General features: G+C 57.1%; 4 protein-coding genes and 1 non-coding gene across 5 annotated transcripts; 2 read left to right on the plus strand and 3 right to left on the minus strand.

Annotated features, from left to right (window-relative positions):
* Positions 1-1,687: 1,687 nt before the first annotated feature.
* Positions 1,688-3,761, plus strand: EHS24_005661 (uncharacterized protein; the record flags this gene model as incomplete). Its single annotated transcript, XM_028621153.1, has 2 exons — positions 1,688-2,667; positions 2,708-3,761. The coding sequence occupies 2 exons, from the start codon at positions 1,688-1,690 to the stop codon at positions 3,759-3,761; spliced, it is 2,034 nt and encodes a 677-aa protein (XP_028477605.1).
* A 963-nt stretch (positions 3,762-4,724) lies between these two features.
* EHS24_005662 (uncharacterized protein) lies at positions 4,725-6,440 on the plus strand (the record flags this gene model as incomplete). The annotated part of the gene is made up of 3 exons (XM_028621154.1): positions 4,725-4,740; positions 4,797-5,059; positions 5,229-6,440. The coding sequence occupies 3 exons, from the start codon at positions 4,725-4,727 to the stop codon at positions 6,438-6,440; spliced, it is 1,491 nt and encodes a 496-aa protein (XP_028477606.1).
* A 526-nt stretch (positions 6,441-6,966) lies between these two features.
* On the minus strand, positions 6,967-7,254 carry EHS24_005663 (uncharacterized protein; the record flags this gene model as incomplete). Its single annotated transcript, XM_028621155.1, has 1 exon — positions 6,967-7,254. One exon carries the CDS (start codon positions 7,252-7,254, stop codon positions 6,967-6,969), a length of 288 nt encoding a protein of 95 aa, XP_028477607.1.
* Positions 7,255-7,608: 354 nt separating this feature from the next.
* On the minus strand, positions 7,609-7,717 carry EHS24_005664. The gene has a single exon. It is a non-coding gene; the product is annotated as a tRNA-Pro (tRNA).
* A 5,795-nt stretch (positions 7,718-13,512) lies between these two features.
* EHS24_005665 (uncharacterized protein) lies at positions 13,513-14,717 on the minus strand (the record flags this gene model as incomplete). The annotated part of the gene is made up of 4 exons (XM_028621156.1): positions 13,513-14,188; positions 14,266-14,340; positions 14,426-14,495; positions 14,594-14,717. The coding sequence occupies 4 exons, from the start codon at positions 14,715-14,717 to the stop codon at positions 13,513-13,515; spliced, it is 945 nt and encodes a 314-aa protein (XP_028477608.1).
* Between the last annotated feature and the right edge of the window lie 344 nt (positions 14,718-15,061).

A 15,061-nucleotide genomic window follows, 5' to 3' on the forward strand; every position in this document is an offset into this window, starting at 1 on the left:
GCCGGCCAGAGGCCAGAGGGGCCAAAGCCCTTTTCGAGGGCTGGCAAACCCCTGTTGAGATTACGTAACCACTTGCGCCACTGCAGTGTGGCACCGAGCTGACCGGAGAACGAGGGTACTGCACCAATGCTGCTCTTTCTGCTTCTTCATTGTCCTCGTGCTTCTCTGTAGTGCTCGGGCCTCCCTTCTGTGTGCATATAAGCAGCTCTGTAGACGCCTATGCATCCCCATCCTCTTCTGAAAGACAAACTGCCAGCTTAAGACCATCGGTCTCGGGCACTAAACGGCATCAAATCCCAACAAACCCCTCCAAAGCCTTTTCGGTGATACCATACTCAACAACAAAACATTATAGTCGCTCGTTAGCATAATCGTTAAAGTGCCTTGGATGGACCACGTATATTACCAAGCTGGCCGGGGTTCGAATCCAAGAGATCGAAACACGAGCTACGTATATTACCAAGCTGGCCGGAGTTCAAAGTAGATCTGGAATACAACATGGGGGATAACAATACACTGGCCGGTGTAAAGCGACTATTTTATTGCTCAATTATTAAGGCTCCGTCCTTTCATGTCGCGTTGTTGATGTCCAGTCCTTTTCCCCCTTTGCCGACCCGGAGTTTGGACAGCTTCATGTTTGTTTGTTTTATTTTTTACGCTGAGAGATGATCAGGGAAGGGGTCCATGGCCCCTGATCCACTGATCCACTGATCGACCTTCCAGCAGAAAACCATTGAATGAGGATCGTAGAGTGTGTCATCCGGGTCGCAAAAGACGGGACCAAAGCACAGGCTGATGGAAGGTGGGACAGCGACTGTTACATTTTGCCGCTTATTGCTTCCATTATTGGGGCAATCAAGGATCACGAGCACCAGTCACACTATACAGTATGTACACTCATGAGGAATTAAGGAAGACCACGTGTTCTATATGGGCACGTCAATTATGGCTATTGTATTAGAATAACTGATTATTAGAAACTCGACTCTGCATATGCTGGACTCGTCGTATTAACTTATTTAGTCCACACCAGGCGCAGCAATTCTGAGTCGTATTTGTTTACAATTATAAGGAAATGTTTACTAATGAATCAGGTGTTCATTACAATCGGGTGGCAAAATGCAGATTGCTTCCGGAGTCGCGTCAACCGTTTTGGCCTTCAGCTACACAAACATTGCTCTTCTCAACCTTCCTCCTCTCAACCTCCCTCTTCCCAACCTTCCTCTTCTCTACCTTCTCTAACACCTCTTGTGAAACCACCACTCCCCACAAACCTCTTGTCAGCTATCGAAACAGCAACATGTCAAACCGGGGCAGAGGCCCCACCCGCGACCATCCCGAGGATGGAAGCGCCGGCCTGAGCAGAAAGAGAATGTTGCAGGTTGCCAACTTTGGCCCACCCAAGGTGGGAACACTGCCAGTTCGTGGAAACAAGAAGCACAAGCGCGGCGGCTTCCGCGGAAGTAGAAATGGAGCAGCAACAGATGTTGGCCTCCCTCCATCTGTTGGAGCTGTGAGCTCTGACCGCGGCGGTGGCAGCTCGAGCGGCAGTCGTGGACACCGCCCGCCTTGGAGTGGACACACCTTCGACTCTAACTCTCGCCGCGGCTCAAGTGACCGTCAAGGATCTTCATCCTCTTCAAGCTCCCGCCACGCGCACCCCCTCCCATCCCGCCCACCATCCGCTATGTCCTCGCAGTCCCAGGATGAACCTGGCCCATCAACGAAGCGCTCCCACGTCGACAACGCCGACTCCCGTCAACCACGCAACGCAGGACGATACACCCCATCCGCATCAGCAATGGACTGGACTGGCTACGCGCCCCACTCGCCTCCCGCGGCAGGCTCTTCGACTATGTCTGGATATGTTCCTCCCTACCCTGCGCCAAAGCCTGTCCCTTCCGACCCAGTGGAGGCCAGAGAGGAAGCGAACGTGGCTTCAACTTCGAAATCGGTGGCCGCGCCAAGCATGTCACTGGCGGCTGACGAGGCCGTGGGACACAAGACGACCGCTCCAAAGCCTCCCAATTTCACCCCGCGTAACCACAACCAACGCGAAAACGACTCGGTGCCATCAGCCTCAACCATAGGTCCTCCACCTGGGCCGGCCAAGGAGCCTTCTCCGGCTCCCCCGCAGCGTCTCAAGGTCGTCCCACGTAACCATAACGTGCGACCCAATGCCCCAGCACCAGCTCCCACTGCTCCTGTTTCTCCTACAACTCTCCTGCAGCCATACACGGACAACTCGTACTCAGCCAATCGCCCGGCTCCCAAGTGGAACCCAAACATTAAGCCTCGCAACCACAACGTACGCCCGAACGATCCGGTTGCACCACCTCCTCCACCCGCTCTCCCCGCACCCCAGGCCTTGTTGCCAGCTCCCAAGCGCGCCCCTGAGTCACGTCAGGCAACGTTGTCTCGCTCTGTCACACCCACAGCCACAAGTTCTGAGACCCAAATGGCACGCCAGCGCAGTGCGCCCGTCCAATGCCATTCGTCCCCAGAGGCTGCTTCACAGTCGCCTGGAACGTCATCCAAGCCCCAGCTGCCCGCTCTCGATGTCAAGCCCGACCTCGATGCTCTCGAGGCTGCTGAACGTGCCATCGCCGCTCTGGGTGATTCTGCACCGCCAGACCCAAACCCGGACGAAGGCGTCATGTGGATCTTGTGAGTGCAACACTATGTTTCAGTGCGCTGACTATCGAAGACCAGAGGATCTCCCGGAAGAATCTCTGGGCCGTTCCACCGTGGAACGCAATGGCGTGCGGAATGTCTGGATTAAAGGTATGAAGCGCGAGCTCCATGCCTATGGTAAGGTGATTGTGAGCATCAAATGGCGTCCTGATGGTGTCGCTGTCGATTGGAAGCGGCGCCCACCTTCAACCGAATCTGAGGACGACTTCGAAGTTCTCGATGAAGCTCCTCCGTCTGCGGACCCTGGCTCGCCAGCCGAAACTGAAGACGACTTCGAAATTCTCACCCTCGACCAAGTTCCCCAATTTGCTATGCCTCCTCAACCTGTCTTCACCGTGTCGTCGCCTGAACCTGAGCCGATGCCTCTCGTGTCGTCGCTGCCTCCCGAGGCCGCGTCTTCTGTCGCGACCGATGCTCCGTCGCCTGTGGCTGCTACTTCTCAAGCCCCACCACCACCGCCTGTGGCTGCAGCTCCAAACCCACCTGGCAGTGGTCAATCGGTCCCGATGGACCAAACTCAGGGACTCAAGCGACAGCGTTCCATGTCACCAGCCGACGAATCGCCTCACAAGCTGGCGCGTTTGGAGTTGCACCAGCACCAATTCGCACCGCCACCTCCTACTTCCGAGCCTTCTTCCGCCATCAGGCCAGGTCCCGCACCTGTTGCCGCGGTTACCTCAGTGAAGCGCGTCTACACCCTCTCATCCTCGGTGACGCCGAATGTCTCGAGCGACGTCCAACCGCTCCCATCCCCATCCTTCAGTCCCCAGCGTTTCCACGGCGAGTCGCCGACACTCCGCGCGAAATCGGAGCCGCATGGAATGCGCAGCGTCCCCTCCGGACCGTCTGCTTCTCCAGCCATTTTGACTGGCCAGGGCAAGCTCGCCCAGCTCCATGCGCTTATGGACAAGGAACTCGACAAGCTCGACCGCTGGACGCGCCTCATCGAACTCTTCCCGACCCGCGAACCGAGTCTGAAGAAGCAGATTGAGCGTACCGAGGATACCATTTTCTCGCTGCAGAATGAGATGGATGAGGAGACGCACAAGATGGAGAACGCCACGTAGTATGCCTGTTCAAATTGAGTACCTTGTTGAGTTTAGTAGCCTGTGGAGTCTAGTAGCTTTTAAGAAAGTTACGTAGCGTGTTGGGGTTTTCAACAACCCCCTATTGTACACCCAGCCAGAGCATTATGAAGAGAATGCCTGCACAGTTGATTGTGGACGATTGGGTTGTGACGTAACTGAAATCACCGTTCGGGACACAGATCGGCGTCTTCCTGTCGGCGCGGCGTGCAGTGACCGAATGCTCGCGTGTGCCTTTGATTTCGTCCATTATCACATCTTCCCCCTCGTACTCCAGTCTGTCGAGCTGTTCAACTGTCACATAAGCAGAAGCGCAACTAATCCAGGGTAGATGAATGCAAATGCCATCCTTATTCGGTTGTCCATGGGCAGAAATCGGGTGGTGCAACAAGCCGAGATTCCAAGTGCGGTACCTGATTGGCTTACGATGACACCATCGCCCGTGATTGTGGCTCAACCGGTGCTCATATGCACGTCAAGTAAGGCGCCATCGCGCCATCACCTGCACGACTACATGGGGTAGGTTTGGACGTTCCGTCTGGTCGGACGCATCTTATCACGCACTCCAACTGCCTCCCAAGACGCTGCTTAAGACCAACCACGCGCTGCGCCTTCACAAAAATTCCAGATTTCCCAGGTCGACCATCAAACTGCGTGTGCTCTGGCGGTCACCGAGCTCGTGCTGGCATGGAAATGTCCAAGCCAAGTAGTATGCGATTGTCCTTTGGTCGCTTGGAAGCCCTGGGAGAACGCTTTCCCGGCCGCCGCTTGTGTCGCCGCAGGCAGTACAAGATGAACGATTGGCGTGTTCCGAATCCTTCGCTCTTCCCAAAACCATCCCCCCCCCCCCCCCCAGGTCAAGATTTCCAGACTATCTTCTCTGCGGCCTAAACCCACCTCGTCCCTTGAACAGTTCCGAACTGTATCTTTCGGCAGGGAGCGATAATGGCTTCCCAATTCAGTAAGTAACTGAAATCGGCAAATGGTGTCGGCCAAGCTTACGCCATGTTCCTCCAGGCGATAACGAAAAGTATGATGCGGAGCTCGCCTCGCCACCATTGACAGCTACGCCTACTTCCAGCAGCTTGGAGGATCTGGCCAAGGACTGGACCGAGGCGGAAGAGCGTGCAGTCGTTCGCAAGCTCGACATCAGTGTCCTGTCCCTTCTCTTCTTCGGCTTCTTCTGCTTCCAGCTCGAGCGCGGCAACATCGCCAACGCAGTCACCAGTACACTCTTCAAGGATGTTGGCATTGTCCAGAATCAATTCAACGTCGGTCAAGTGAGTCTGGTGTCTGCAAGTGGGGAGACGGAGAAGCGGTGGTCTGCTGAGCGGTCCATGGAATGTAAGCAGGAACGCCAGACTGCCGGGCTGCATCCCGTCATCGTACAGTTCCTCGCTTCATGTCGCGCCCCCCTTCACCCAACGATTCATTCTGACTTCTTCTCAGGGATTGCTGTACCTTGGTATTGTCCTTCTTGAAGTTCCCTCACAAATGGTCGTCCAGCGCATTGGTCCCCAGAAGTGGCTCACTTTCCAAATCTTTTGCTTTGGCCTCGTCGCGACCTTTCAGCTGTTCATGAAGGGCTATGCCTCCTTCCTTGTCACTCGTATCCTCCTCGGTATTGTGGAGTGCGGTTACATTCCCGGATCTCTCTACGTCCTGTCAACGTTCTACAAGCGCAACGAGCTTGGATCGCGCACGTCATTCTTCTTCCTCGGAAGCGTCCTCGTGTCTGGCGTTGGCGGTCTTATGGCGGCTGGTCTCCTCCAGATTAAGGGGTCCCTTCACCCATGGCAGTACCTCTTCCTCGTTGAGGGTTCGTTGGCCATCTTCTGTTCGCTACTTTTCTTGATCTTTATGCCCGATGGGCCCAACCGCCCCGTGCCAATGCTCTTCCCCCGCCTCACACTGCTCACCGCACGGGAGAAGGAGATTGTTCGCCTGCGTGTGATTGTCGACGACGCCGCCAAAAGCGCTGCCACTCGCCCTCTTACAAACGGCGAGATCTTCAACACCCTTCTCAACTGGCGCAACTATCCTCACGTACTCCACGCCATTGCCTGCATTGCCGCCACCTCCGCCATGGGTCAGTACCAGCCCCTGCTCATCAAGAACTTTGGCTTCTCCACCATCAAGGCCAACCTCTACAGCTCTGTTGGTGGCTGGCTTGCATTCGTCATGATGATCATTTCGGGACTCGTCAGTGACCGCGTGCGCAACAAGGGTCTTTGCGTCATCTTCCTCACTTCGTGTTCGCTCATCACCTGGTCCGTCTTCGTGCACGAGTCGTCCGGCAGTAACAAGTGGGCAAAGTACGCTGCCATCACGTGCACGACCGCCTTTTCCCAGGTCTGGCACCCGATCAACGCCACTTGGTTGAGCTTGAACCAGGCCAGCCCCCAGCGTCGAGCCATTGCCATGGCCATGTTCGTCATGGCCGCCAACCTCGGCGGCCTGGTCGGTTCGCAAATCCTCAGGTCGGAGGACGCGCCCACGTACCACGTCGGCTTCCGCGTGTGCGTCTCGCTCGTGGCCTTTGGGACGGCCATGTCTATCGCCCAGCACTTCCAGTACCGCTGGAGCAACAACCGCAATGCAGCCAAGGTGGCTGCGGGAGAGAAGTTGAGGGAAGACCGTCCTTCGACGTACATTATGTAAATATAATAGGGTTTGTTAGTTAATCAGCATGTCTGCATGGGTTTCTTGGTCACATTCTTCAGCTTCAGCTGTTGCAGCCCGTCGGAGTTGGAGAGCAGACATAGTACTACTAATTTCGATCCAAGCTGCCGTTGGCCGTCGCACTAAGCAGGCAGTGAGGGGTGACCCGACGTAGCTGGTGGTCTGGCTCAAGTCTTTGTCGGCTGCTCATACTGTTCATGACAGTGCAATATTCCGAGCAGGTGTTTCTCGGCCCTGGTCAGTGGCCGCAGTACACCCTGCTCGACCCATCTGTGGACTGGCCACGACAGACAGGTGAGGACAGGGTGGTGAGAAAGCCTTCAATCTCCAGATTGCAAGTACACTTTTGCTCTCAGCCTTGCTTTGTGTCCATTAATGGCTGGCTCCATCGTGCATAAGAGAATTAAGGCGTGTACGAAACAGGGAAGGTAGGTCGTGACGAAGTGTCCTCGTCGGGTCGTCGTGAAGTTTACTGTTGTTGGTGGCCACCCGAAACGTTGGTGTCCTACATGATGACGCACTTGCAGGCGGGAACTTCCTGGTCCTGGGTCTCGGGCCAGTCCTGCTCAGCGCCGACGAGGACGTGGATGGTGTTGCCCTGCATGATGCCGACGTCCTCGAGGCTGTTGCCGTCGTCGAGCACGTCGCCGCGGAACGTGAGCTTGATCGCGTCGGGGCTGATCTTGGACTGGGTCTGGATGGCGAGCTTGGCGTCATAGACCTTGGACGAGGGCTCGAGGTTGAGCAGGTAGCGCTTGCCAGCGGCGTTCTTGGCGTAGATCTCGAGCGACATGGTGTGGTGCTTTGGAGTGTCGAGTGGAAAAGTGGGTATTGGGTCTTTGCTGTTCAATGTCGTCTGCTGGGAGGTTGGGCGATTGAGAGATGAGACAGTAAACGTGTGATCTTTGTACGATGGCCTGTCCCATACGTCACGCGTGACGCGTACAACCCTAAGCTCACCGACAGATTCAAAGCAGCGAGCGGGAATTTCCGTCCATATCCGGACAAGGCGCGCTGTGATCGTCGGCGCCGATTGCCGCCCACACCCGCCGTTTGCCGTTCTACATCGACTCCGCCCACCGCTCCTCATTTCTCTTCATTCCAGCGACCCCTTGCATGCAAAAGAGTGCACGCAGCAAAAGATGAGGGCCCTCGCCGGGATTTGAACCCAGGACCACTTCCATAGCTCGTGAGGTAAGGCTTAAAGACCAAGACTGGACCCTAAGAAAGTATGATAGCCACTACACCACGAGAGCCTCTTTGATCATGTTTTTTATGGTTCTTCGCCGAGTTTTGTCAGATCGTACATCAACAAACGTGATAAAGTCGACACGCTTTAAGTCTCCCTTTGGCATAGCTGACCCTTCAGAGGACTGGATGTGGTTACTGTAGCTGCAGCTGCAGCAAGATCTGTGAGGCACCATAAATTCTGCGTGGGTGTCCTGTTCATCTGCTCACTGGCCTTCTTCATCGTGGACGCGTCGTGAGCACTCTCGAGTGGTTCTAAGGCTGTGCCTGACTCACCTTGGTGCTTTCCAAACTGGCCATACCGGCCGTGGACCGCGGATGGAATTTGGCCAACCGCTTACCGCCGTAGCACGACTCACTAGCACCACCGCTAGTCCATTTGTCGACGAGACATGCTTTGCTCACTAAACCATGTTTCGCGGAGCCTGTGTCGGTCCTGACAATATGGCCCAGTCAGGCTAGTCAAAAGGGGCCTTGGACAGGCTCTAGGAGAGGAACGCAGAGCCCGCAAAGAAGGCACTGTTGCTTCTCAGAGATCTACGCAAGAACCAGGTTTTGTTTTTTTCGACAATGGTCAACGTCGACGATTCATGGCTGTCCCTCGCGCCATTCTTGGCAGGTGGCAGCGCGCAATTGATCGTCCCGAGAGGCAGTGCTGACGTGGTCAATTGGCATCGCGAGGCCAAGGCCATGGCGATAGGGTACGGACCGACATTTCCCTGCGGTATGCAGGTTTGTACATGACGGAGGTGGCGTTCACCGGCCCATGTTCCATACGCAGTCGCCAGAGACATTTTTCGTTTTTCTCTTTTGGCAGGCTAGTAGGCCGCGAGTAATTCCGTGGGTGCCATTCGCACTCGGCCTTGCCAAGTCCGCGGAGTCCCCGTAGGAGTATCGTGTGGTGGGGTCTTGTTCAACCCCGATCCAGAAGAGAGGCAGAATGTATGCCCCTGCAGGTGTCGACGTCGAGTGAGATCGAATACTTACGGACCGGAACTGGGGTTCGGGGGGCTCAGTCCCGGGTCAGTCCCAAACCACGCGTCAGGGCAATAGGAGCGCTACACCCATCCAGTGGGCTGCTGTTGCACCGTCAGACTGTACGTGGTTCAAAAATTGTGGTGAAACGGCGAGACTCGAAACAGCTGGCAAGCCCGCTGGCGGTGGCGGGCCGGCGGTGGCGGTCGTAACGGACGCCCAGTGCTGCAGCACATGCACATGTGTTGAGACTCGGGTGCATACCTAAATCGGACGCGTTCTCACACTCCCTCGATGCATCGGGCCGCCGGGAATCGTTCTGCCCGAAACATGTGTTGGAAAGTGTACGTGGCGGACGTGTGTGGCACAGGAGGTCGCGTTTCTATGAAACAAATTCCACTGGCGATGCCAAGGAGGGCCTTTTACGCGTCGTGGATGTTAGCACCCGAGACAGTGCACAGTTTGTGGACGGGGATTGGTGTGAATGGTGACTGCCGCTGTCGTCTGTCACTTTGGGGCCATAAATCAAGACGTCATCGTCATGTTAAACGGTGCCATATGTCAAGCGGTGGCCGGTGCCAGGTCATAAGCAACCCAAACGACTGGGTTAGAGGTAACGTCAGGCCGGGAGACTGGTTCCTGCACAACTTCAGAAATAGATCTCGTACCAGATTCTGGAACCCGTGTGGATAGTTTGCGAATCGCAGTCAACATTTGGTATTGCTTACGAAACCTGATCGAGGAACATGTTCCTATGCACACGTTCCTTTGAACAGTAGTGTGACTGTGGTACTCTGCATGATCGTAAAGGATCCGAGCTCAAACGTGACCTCGGCTGGATGAAGGACTCGTCTCCACGCTCACCCAACCCTTTGATCACTGAATATTTTTGTTTATTTTAGACGACCGGATCTTGTTTCGTCACCGTAACACACCCGCAGCTTGCATAAAGGTAACCAAAATCAAAATAAATAAATAAACAGGGGGAGGCAGACGACTCCATGTCGGTGTCGATCATCAACAAAAAGTACATACATGAGCGTCGACGCGTTCTGCGGCTGCCACACAACCGCAACCGCAAAAGCAAAAGTCTGTCCCAGGTGCCGCACACGTGGCAGGATCCGGCGGTCCCTTTCGGGATGGACAAGAGAGTGCGTGCGTTCAACTCTAGGTCGTCCGACCTTCTGGCGATCGCTGGGGACATACCCGGAGGCCGAACACGGAGGATTCGTGCGTCCGCCTCTGGCCACGAATGGACCTCGGACCTGGGCCTGCCGAACACGAGGGTCTGTGACGTACAACTCGCCGGTTCGGAAATTGCTGCTTGAATCAACCATATGTGCAAGCGACCGTTGACGAGATTGTGGGAACAATGCGGGACCGGCGGCCTGCTGGTCGAGATGTGCAGCATGTACTGTACGTACGGTCTAGACACTGCTCCGCGGCACCCGTACGCTCACGAGCTTTCAGAATTGACGCTCTCTCGTTTTTTTAAAAAGAGTGACTGGGGGTGTGACGGCATGGCCGTAACCAACCTCATCGGGTCCCCTTCGGCTACAGTCCCCTGTTACGAGCATGTGTAAAGTGACGGCAACCAGGGGAAGGAGGAGGCACATGCTGGGAACCAGTCGTGCTGCGGCCCAGAAACCATATCAATGCATCATTTGGCCGCAAGCTGCGCCGACGGAGGTCGGGAAACATGGTGGATTACGTGTAAATGACCGTGAGCGGCTGTGACCCTTGGTGAGACCCTTGGGCTCCAATGTGGCCGACGACGTTGCACAGCAACATTCATTCATCGTGCGTGCTGGCTGATGCTCTGGCTCCGCTCCACACTCACTTTACACTGGCGACGTGTGCCCCGCGTCGGCGTGTGGAGCAGTCGGTATTCATTGCCAGGCAGCAGAAAGCACTGCAAAACGCCAAGCGAGTCACCGGCCAGCTGTTTGAAATTGGGTTGCGAGCGCGTGTTCTTTTGTTCCGAGGCTGGCAGATCAAGCTCTACACCCGAAATCAAGAACCACCGCCTCATATCGCGGGACGCGCCCCATGGCTGCGCGCGGGGGGTGGGGGTCATTGTCGCACTTTTGGTGGGCTAGAACTGGCTTGAGGGGGCCTGGGACCTCGACAAGGACCGACGAAGATGCATGCAAGAATGTGTCTGTGAAGAGCGCGCGCGCGCAAGGGTGGCGAACAAATTCCACCCGTGGCGCGGATGCCCACCCCATGGCGTGGCAGATCTGGCCATACCTCCGTCTTTTGCTGGGCGGCTTGGCTTGCTCCTTGGCCACGGCACACGGCGCCGTTCGCGGTCCCAGTCGCACACGAGGGGCAGGTCATGACGACAGTGGCCGCTGACAGTCTTCCTGATGTGCTTGTGCTTGTGCTTGCGCTTGCGCTTTTGGCGTCAAAACCGCAAATCAGTCTTGGATGAGAATTGGCGGGTGCGCCGAGAATCATCTGAATTCTGGCTCCTGGCAGGAGCACACCTCGACGCCTCTGGCTGGTTGCATGGGTCATGGGTCCCAATGTCGGCGTTCAAGTGGAGGTGGCGGGTACAAGCTTTTGCGCACAAGTAAGTGCGACGAAACAATCCATCGGGGTTTCCTTCTCTTTTTTTTGCTGTCCAGTTTGGAAAACGCCTCTCGGCATGCATGTTGCGGACAGTGTGCGGGTGCGCTTCGCGGTGAGAAGCACCCCCACCCCGGCGCCGCGGGCCCCGTCGTTGCGCGCAACCCGTGTGCAGAGGAGACTGCAACCAGGGCCGGTGGGGTGCAGGACACACACGCTGGCCGACCGGAGGATCCACTGTGGCGCCACTTGTTTCGTGTACGCGGTACCTTCTCTGTGGCTCATGGCTCCACACTGCGCGCGCGCGCACATCTCGCACCCACAGCCAGAGCGGGCAGCCAGAATCTTGAATCTCGCCCCCGCCGCAGCAACACATACGCGACGGACCTGCACTCAAGGGCCGAACCCACCCACCCACCCCGTCGGCGCGCGGCGAAGGGGGAGGCGGCGCCGGCCACCACCCTCTCGCCTCTCCGGGGCCCGGACGGCAATTACGCAACGGACGGCCCGTGTGGTCGTGTGCACGGCGACGAGATGGGGGACCGTTGCGACCGTTGGGACGGGTTGAGATTGGGGTCCGACGCGATAGCACGGACGCCGCCTGCCCGTCCATCGAGCGCACCGTTCCGCTCCGTTGGGCGTTGTTTGCGTCGTGTTTCGCCCTGCCTGCGACCGTGCGCTTTTTGGGTGCAGTTGGGAGTTGCCGGACGAGGGTGGGGGGGAAAGAGAGAGCAAGGGCCGAGAGAGACACACAAAAGCCATCCCCCAGGGGGGGTTGGAAGGGCTTCTGTGGCGTTCTGTGTGGCGTCTAAAAAGTGTTCCTCGGCGTAATATTGGCGCTCTGCAAGGAAAGAAAAGAGACACAAAAACCTGGATCGCGCCTGTCCCTCGAAAAATACCTGTTCAAACGACCGTTCCAGGGAAACAACACAATGTCGGGGTCGAGGATAAGAGAGGCACACTCAAAAAAGCACCTTTTGGTGACTGTGGAGAACTGCGACACAGAATGTGTCCTGGCTGCGACTTTTTTTCTATGTCGGTCATCAGCAAACGTGCAGGGATGCTACGATCAGTCGTGCACAGTTGACCGACGTGCGCAGCAGCGAGCCCCGCAGCTGCGGGCGAGCCAAGCGTGCGCGCAGGCAGCCAGGAATAGCCGGCCGGGATTCTCTGCAGCACGACACTTCCAGACGCGCCTGCAACAGGCCAGTCTCCATTCATGCCACCACCAAACGGCAAATGGGCATGAGGCAGAGTAATTTTTCTGCTGTTTCGCAATCAGCTCGCACCTCACCTCTCACCTCTCAGCTATGCACCTCTGCACATCGCACCTGACACAAAGGCAAGAAAACCGTTCACGTGGACGTGGCGGCGCCATGCCGCCGCGAGCGCCAATCCAGAGCATAACCGATGGCACCGCCATCGTGGCCTGCCGTAGAGCCTGTGTGGCCTAGTGTGCAAGATTCTCGCGCCAAGATCGGTCGTGTGCGCTGTGGTTCTCATTCCCATGCTCTCGTTTTCTCCATTGCTTGATGTGACAGACAATAAACGGCGGGTAGCGATGCGGTGTGGGTGGGTGCGTTATTGTCAAAACTCTAGTGGCCGGCCGCGCGCCGCGAGCCGCTGCCTTGCCTTGCCTTGCCGAGTGGCGTTCTTTGTGTGCAAAGCAATCCTCATGCCCCCGTGGTCCCACCACGACGTTCTGGAGCCAGTGCACTTCCGCAGCGGCGTCGTATGCCTTTCTCTCGTGCGTCTTGTGGTAAACCTTTGGGTCGTTCCCAAGGACGAAGCAAAGACATTGCAGAGCAACGCTAGTGTGTGTGGGGGCCATCAGTGCACTGGCCAGACAACCACAGGGGACGCACGACCCGATGATCGCTGCGGGTGTGATGGCCCCGCGATCGTCAGAAAAGATTAACCCGCGGTTCCGTATAGGGACTTTTTATGGGTCCGACCGTGCACTAGGGCACGGCACTAGTCTAAAGGCCTAATCGACCCAAACACTGGCCCAGTGGGTGGAATTAAAGGATGCATGTGCTGTTACAGGAGTAGCGGATCCAGCGCTGTATGCTATCGAGAACGGGAAAAGGGGGGGGGGGGTCTATGGATGGTGTAGCCATAGTAATAGTCCATCAGATTGTGTGTGTTTGGGTGTTTGGGGGCTGGGTTTGGGTGTGTGTGGGGGTACTTTGGCGGCGGTCGTCGTCATTAGAACGTGAATGTTTGGGGAGACGGCATGTAGTGACCTCCAGCGCGCTTAGACCTGGGAGATGTTGTTGTTGCGGAGGATGAGAGTCTCGATGCGGTCGAGGCGGGCGCGGACGTCGTTGTTGTGGTCAAAGGTAACGCCGTCACCGTCGCAGTCGGGGCCGAGGTTGGTCTGGTAGTTGAGGTACTTGAAGACCTTGTAGAGGGCGGCGGCGAAGAAGGCACCAAGAAGAGGACCAATCCAGTAGATCCAGTGGTACGAGGGGAAGCTCTTGTTCATGACGGCGGGGCCGAGCGAACGGGCAGGGTTGAGCGAGCCGCCAGTGTAGTAGACCGAGAACATCTCGCAGATGGTGAACGAGATGCCGATGGCGAGGGGAGCCATAAAGGTACCGCGGTGCTTCTCAGCGGCGACGATGAGGATGGTGAAGACAAGCATGATGGTCATGAAGACCTCGATCCAGAAGCCGCGGGCGACCGAAGCACCGCCGCCGAGGGTGGTGGCAGCGTAGAGGGGGCCGGGAGTGAGACCGTCGGCGAGGGCTGCGCCAGCGAGGCCACCAGCGAGCTGGGTGATGAAGAGGAGAGCGCCACGGACGGGGGTGATACCGCCAATGAGGACAAAGGCAAAGGTGACGGCGGGGTTGAAGAGACCACCCGAGATGCGGAAGAAGCACCAAATGTTGGCGGTGAGCGAAAGGCCGAACATGAGACCAATGAAGAGGCTAATGGGTGTCAGGAGGGCGACGACGGACGGCGGCGACGGCTGCCTGGCGGCGACGGCTGCCTGGCGGCGACTCACAGGTTGGAGGTGTTGGCAGTGGAAGAGCCGTCCTTGACATCACCGGTGACGCTGTTGGAAGCCTGAAGTGCGACGCTGGATAGAGAGTGTGGTTAGCATGTAGCCTCCGAGACAGGGTGGCGTGGGACCCGAGCCAAAACCATTAACCACGGCGACTCACGAGGTACCGCCGAGAGAGAAGAGAAGGAAGAGTGTGGTGCCGACAAACTCGCCGAGCATGGCGATGCCGTCTGTGGAGTCAGCGACTGGGGTGGGAAGGAGGCAAGGTGACAAGGGTGACGGAGGCCGGAGGGAAGGTGACGGGGGAAGGTGGAGTGGATTGGCTCACGGTTCTTTGCGACAAGGCTGCCGGGGGCGAGGTGGTTGACCTTTGCCTGGGGCGCCTTCTCGTTGGAGGTGGACGTCGACGCGTTGAGGTCGGCGTGCTCGGGAGCCGCGTCGAACTTGGACATGGTGGGATGTGATGCTATGTGTGTGTGTGTGTTCTATCAAAGAGGAGAATGAATGAGAGAAGAGGAGAATGAAGAGGGAGGACGAGTGCTGGTGGGGAGAAGGAAACGGGGATGGGGGTCACGACCGCACTTATATACGGGGCGCACAGCGTCAGTGTGTGTGTGTGTGTGCGTGTGGTGGTCGTTGATTTGTGTGGCAAGAAAATGCTCGTGGCCTGGCTCTCTGTGGGTGCAGCCGGAGAGGCCGGGCACGAGGACAGTCACCTGGGAGGAGGGGGAAGAGTGCGACGACGAGCCAAAGGCGGGGGGCGCAGAGCGAGCGAGGACGGGGGGGGAGGAGAGGG

The sequence above is a fragment of the Apiotrichum porosum genome (genome assembly GCF_003942205.1).
Source record: "Apiotrichum porosum strain DSM 27194 chromosome Unknown scaffold_3, whole genome shotgun sequence".
Classification (NCBI taxonomy): Eukaryota; Fungi; Basidiomycota; class Tremellomycetes; order Trichosporonales; family Trichosporonaceae; genus Apiotrichum; species Apiotrichum porosum.